Here is a 6,000-nt window from a genome sequence, read left to right as displayed (position 1 = left end):
GAAGACGGTCTGCATCTGTCCACAATGCTTGCCACAGTGTTGCTGGGAGAAGAGCACGGTGTGTGCTGGGATGCGATGGTACGCAACCCTGCGATCTCCCTGCATCATCCAGATGATGATGTCTGGAAGACTGTTCTGAGGCTGAGACAGACAGACAGACAGACAGACAGACAGACAGACAGACAGACAGACAGACAACGTTTTAATGATACTGTGCTACTCTTTTCTGGTTTGAATCTTATTAAAAGTATACATATTTTTCAGTAGAGACAGAAACAGAGACATGTGTGCGTGCTTGTATGCGTGTGTGTGTGGGTGCATGCGTGCGTAAGAGAAAGAGAGAGAAACAGGGATTATCACAATTCACCAGAACCCAAGAGGTCAAAACATGTACTGTAGGTGAAAAATGTGTCTGTGTGTGTGCGTGTGTGTGTGTGTGTGCGTGTGTGCGTGTGTGCGTGCGTGCGTGCGTGCGTGCGTGCGTGCGTGCGTGTGTGTGTGTGTGTGTGTGTGCTGCGTGCATGCGTGTGTGGAGCAGTGGTGGAAAAGTACAAACTTTTTTTTACTTAAGTAAAAGTACCAATACTGCAATATAGAAATACTCTGTTACAAGAAAAAGTTAGGAATTCTAAATTTACTTGAGTAAAAGTACAAAAAAAAAATGTACTTAAAGTACCAAAAGTACAAAGTAGCCATTATGCAGAATGTCCCATTTCAAATGTATAAAATGTATTAAAATCTTTTGAAAATAGCAGATCTACAAACTCACAATGCGTTGCATCGTGTGTTTACTGTATGTTTGGTAATAATAATCAAAATCTACAAAGTAACTAGTAACTAAAGTTTTCAAATAAATGTAGTGGAGTAAAAGTACAATATTTGGATCCGAGATGTGGTGGAGTAGAAGTAAAAGTATTGGAAATTGGTAATACTCAAGTCAAGTACAGATACCTCAAAATTGTACTTAAGTACAGTACTTAAAAATGTACTTGGTTACTTTCCACCACATGGTGTGAAGGCTGTGGTTTTACTGGGCATCACCATGCTATGTAACCAACAGGTTGTAAAAGTGACGGCCACAAGGGGGCGACCAGGGGCTGAAAATGGCCCCAATAGAGAGGAATAATCTAAGCTGTTTGCCAAACAGAGGCTATATGGCTGTCTTGGGGTCCTTGTTGGCATGATGGAAAAGTTTGTTGACCACTGATTGTAACCCACCTCCTCAGCCATGTTGCGTAGCCTGGTGGCCCAGTCCTCTGCCTGCTCCAGGACGACGGACAGCTCCGTGGACGGTCCATGTTTGAGGTCCACGGCCGCCTGCACGATCTGCTGCAGGTGTAGCGTCCTCCAATGTCTGAGGGAACGGTCCAATGGAGTCGCACACTGCCACTGGTCCAGACAGGGCATCTCCTGACTGGAGGGGGGGGGGAGGGAGAGAGAGAGAGAGAGAGAGAGAGAGAGAGAGAGAGAGAGAGAGAGAGAGAGAGAGAGAGAGAGAGAGAGGGGGGGGGGGGGAGAGAGAGAGAGAGAGAGAAAGAGAGAGACATTGAGACATTTAGCCCCTGGTAGGACACCTACTGCACGTAGCACATGCATGAAGCTCATATGTGCAGTATCACCCACGGTCAAGCGGCACGGGAGATCCAGGTTCGAATCCCAAGTAGGACATAACATTTAACAATTGCAGTTTTAAACAATTCCAAGATGTCGCTTCGGGTTCAGATGACTTGTGATGAGCATTTTCCATCATTTCTGCATTATATTATTACTTTATTTCACCAACATTCTAAATGAATCAAATAGTCAAATGATTACAAAAAATGTCGACAGATGAATGGATTGTGATGATAGTGTTTGTAACCTTAAAGCTGCTGTTAAATCCCCACATTCAACTTAATCGTAACAATTAAGTCACAGAAGCAATGGAGGAGTTCAGACGTTGAGATTGACGGCGGATTCAGCCAATGGCTTTACCTGCAGTCGGTGATGACCTGATCCAATAGGTCGACCACTCTGAGCTCCACGTCGTCAAGTTCCGCACCCGCCTTCACCTCGTGACGCACCTGTCGCAGGTTCGATTCCTGGACACATAGAGAGAGAGAGAGAGAGAGAGAGAGAGAGAGAGAGAGAGAGAGAGAGAGAGAGAGAGAGAGAGAGAGAGAGACATAGTGAAGTTACATTATAGTTGTGTCTGAAAACAATATTGTCAGACAGAGAGAGTCAAAGTCAAAATGCTCTAGGCACTGTGGTGAGGATACACACGTGCATGCACACGCACATTTATTTGCAAAGACAAAAAGCTGAATCAGAAACAGAACAGAACACATGCACATAAAACACGCACACACGCACACCCACCCACAACACACACACACACAGGCGCACGCACACCCACACACACACACACACACACACAGGCGCACGCACGCAACACACACACACACACACACACACACACACACACACACACTCACACCACACACACACACACACACACACACACACACACACACACACACACACACACACACACACACAGCCACAATATTAGAATATGGGTATTTGTCAGCATTTGACAAAATAGATATTACAATACAAACACTTCCTCATGCTTGATGCTTTCACACATTTGACCTACAGTAACAAAGACTACAATTAAACAACTTTTCTGTATATTTCTATATAATTTCTGTTAGTTTTAAGGTCTTTACAAACCGGGATCATGATGAATAAATTATACAAAATGTAGCATTTTGCATTCAAACTACGATGCCTCGTTCATACGGGTTGATGCCTTTATTCATAGTGAAAAGTGGACCTTGTTTAGATTTTATAAAGTTTATTTAATTATTATTACCTCCACACAGACTAGGTATACATATCTACATGCATTGCACACACTCATACCAGTCTGTCTATGATAGCCAGCAGCAAGTTGAGGGCTTCTATCCTGGGTCTGATGTCCTCCCCATTCTGAAGACAACACCACGACTGGCTTAACATTACCCCATGGTAGGAAGTAGTAGTGACAACCTGGAAAACACACACACACACACACACACACACACACACACACACACACACGCACACGCACACGCACACGCGCGCACACACACACACACACACACACACACACACACACACACACACACACACACACACACTGTGAGCTTGTAGATCTGCTATTGCTGCCGAATGTTCACGTATTATTGCCAAATGTTTGTCTATTGTCACCTAATACTAATTATGACATGCCCAGAATAGGGACGCTATGGGTTCATGTGGTTAAAAAGCTATTGGCAAGCAGTAATGAGAGCTGTGAACATGATTGTGAGGTTTATTTGCCCACACAAACACATGTAGCCCCTTCAGGCCTCCTCCAACGAAAGGGCTATAGGCAATTTATAAAAGGTCAGCCCAGCTGAGTAGGTTAGCAACATGCTAACCGTCGCTTCTGTAGCTAGCAGAATGATATGTTACAGCAAATCGTTCCATGCTTTTGTATTGTATATCAGAATCCTTTAACCTTTTAGCCTAGGGGACCTACTGTATCTTGTGTGCCGCCTTACCCCTTATGCATCAAGTTCTTGATATTTTTAGCTATTTAAAGAATATATATATAGGCCTATAGTGAAAATAGCCAATCTACATCCACACGTTGTGAGCTTGTAGATCGGCTATTTGAACTATTCTAAAATGTTTTTCAAAATGGTAAAACATGCCTAACAAGTTAAGGCATGAGGGGTAAGATACAGTACAGCCCTAAATGTCTTACTGTACCTTGCTGTAAAATGCTGTTTACATTTCTGACTATTGTCTAATCACACAACTTGATCGGAACTATATATAAACACGTAAATAAAGATAAACCAACAGTAAATAAAATAGTTTTATGTTTTAAAGTTTTTCAAAAATAAAAATATAAAATGAAAAGACATTTAACTCCACATTGTGCCTGCAGTGTCATGCTCTAACCACACGGCGGCAGTGTGACCTACCATCGAACACGGCTCTGCTGAACTGGGTGGTGGAGGCCAGAGGAAGGCAGGTGTTGTCAAACTTGTTGCCATAGTTACCGATGCTGACCTCAAACTGGACGGCATCGTCCACGTCCTGCAGAAGGGTGGCAGAGTAGAACGCAGCGAACAGAGAGAACTTCCTCTTCCTGAGGAATTTCTGAGAGAGGGGGAGAGAGAGAGAGAGAGAGAGAGAGAGAGAGAGAGAGAGAGAGAGAGAGAGAGAGAGAGAGAGAGAGAGAAATAAATTAAATCTAGGTCAAATGCAGTGGCGCAAAGTAACTAAATACATTCACTCAAGTACTGTACCTAACTACAGTTTTGAGGTACTTTTTACTTTTCTGTGTTTCCATTTTTTGATACTTTAAACTTCTACAACAATACATCTCAGAGGTAAATATTGTATTTTTACTGACAGCTTTGGTTATAAGTTACTTGATATTTAGCAGATTGTTATTATTAATACAACTTTGTTTATACACAGGCTATTCAAAAATAGCTGATCTAGCTGTAGATCAGCTATTTAAGAAAAACGAAAAGACTTTATTTTGATTATTCTGATATTCTGCCCATCCATCCATCTCACCTCCACCACCAGCTGGTCATCTGAGGGTATGTCCTCAGTCTTCTGCTCCAGCCTGTCTACCAGCTTGGTGTTGAGTTCCAATAACACACGACCACGGTACGCCACGCCTTCGCCCTGCCAGCGACAACACGTTCACACCCATATAGTCAGGATCAATAAAATATGAATACATTCTGAATAAAGCAGCAGTTCTACGTGCTCACAACTGTTAGCATAGTGTATTCTCCAGAGGTCAGGGGCCCTGGGTCTAGTTACAGTACCTTCCCCAGGTTGAGGGCCTCATAGGGGTCCGTGAAGGCTGTGAACTCCCTGAGGCTGCCGTACAAGTTGACGAAGCAGGGGCCAAAGGTCGGCAGGAAGCCCAGACTGTCGTCCACTACGCGACACAACACGGAGGAGAGACAGACACAAAATGGCCGTCATTACGTTACGTAATTTAGAAAAGCAGGTTTTTTTTGGATACAAATGTGAAAATGCAGAGGGGAGAAGCAGATAGTGTTGATTAAGACATTAAAGGTAGGGTAAGTGATTTACTTTGGGTAAGTGTTAAATAGCTCTATATTCTGATAGTAATCATTGCTATAGAGTGTTTGTTCAGTAAAAGGAGTCTCCATGTCTTTCCAGCTCTTTATTAAACAGAAAATGCATTTTCAGTGTTCTCTCCTGATTGGCTTAAATTTCGTCACCTACCTGAAAATGTACTATATTCTGTTTACTAAAGAGCTGGAGAGACCCCTGTGACCGAACAAACGCTCTGTAGCAATGATTACTATCAGAATATAGTACTTTAACCTTTTTAACAAAAAAAATAGAAATTACCCAAAAATATCACTTACCCTACCTTTAAGTTTAACATTTTGTTCGCTTGGCAAAATAAAATAAATATAAACAAGTATTTATGAGGCCTATTGGCAGTGCGCACAAAACATTTGCCGCTGATTCGGCCAGCGGTTTGCGAGATTAGCTCCGGACACACAGACACACTCAGACACAGACCCTCTTCTAGACGGATAAGACTCCTGCATGCTGTAAAAAAAATGTTAATTTCAGACAATACTGAAATTGACTGAATCTAAGTTGAAAGATAAAACACAAAGACAAAGTGAGCTATGAAAGTATTCCAACAAAACTTGCTACATCGCTGCAAAGCTCTTGAACACAAAATGGAATGGAGAGAGGAAAACGTACTGAACGACTGCGGCGTCCGAGGGGCCAAGTCATCTGAATGCACAGAGAGGGAAGAGGAAGGATGGTGAGGAGAGGTTGAGAAATAAATGAATCAAAGAGCGGGAGAGAGAGAGAGACTGGCTCTCTTTGAACGCAACTCAACCCAAATAGGGGCACACACACCGATGCATGATGCTTAAAGGGATACTTCACTTTCACATAAAATAAACA

At 42.8% G+C, this 6,000-nt stretch overlaps 1 protein-coding gene across 1 annotated transcript in view; it reads right to left on the bottom strand.

The window, feature by feature from the left end:
- dysf (dysferlin, limb girdle muscular dystrophy 2B (autosomal recessive)) overlaps positions 1–6,000 on the bottom strand; it is a 145,371-nt gene that overhangs the window by 88,087 nt on the left and 51,284 nt on the right. Inside the window, 9 exon segments of the mRNA XM_080450776.1 lie at positions 7–141; positions 1,219–1,414; positions 1,975–2,081; positions 2,908–2,967; positions 2,969–3,033; positions 3,999–4,176; positions 4,603–4,716; positions 4,863–4,978; positions 5,791–5,823. Of these exon segments, the coding sequence (XP_080306902.1) occupies positions 7–141; positions 1,219–1,414; positions 1,975–2,081; positions 2,908–2,967; positions 2,969–3,033; positions 3,999–4,176; positions 4,603–4,716; positions 4,863–4,978; positions 5,791–5,823 (1,004 nt within the window).

Source organism: Gymnoscopelus braueri (assembly GCF_963280865.1).
Source record: "Gymnoscopelus braueri genome assembly, chromosome: 15".
Taxonomy (NCBI): Eukaryota; Metazoa; Chordata; class Actinopteri; order Myctophiformes; family Myctophidae; genus Gymnoscopelus; species Gymnoscopelus braueri.
This window is presented reverse-complemented; position numbering and strand designations above follow the sequence as displayed.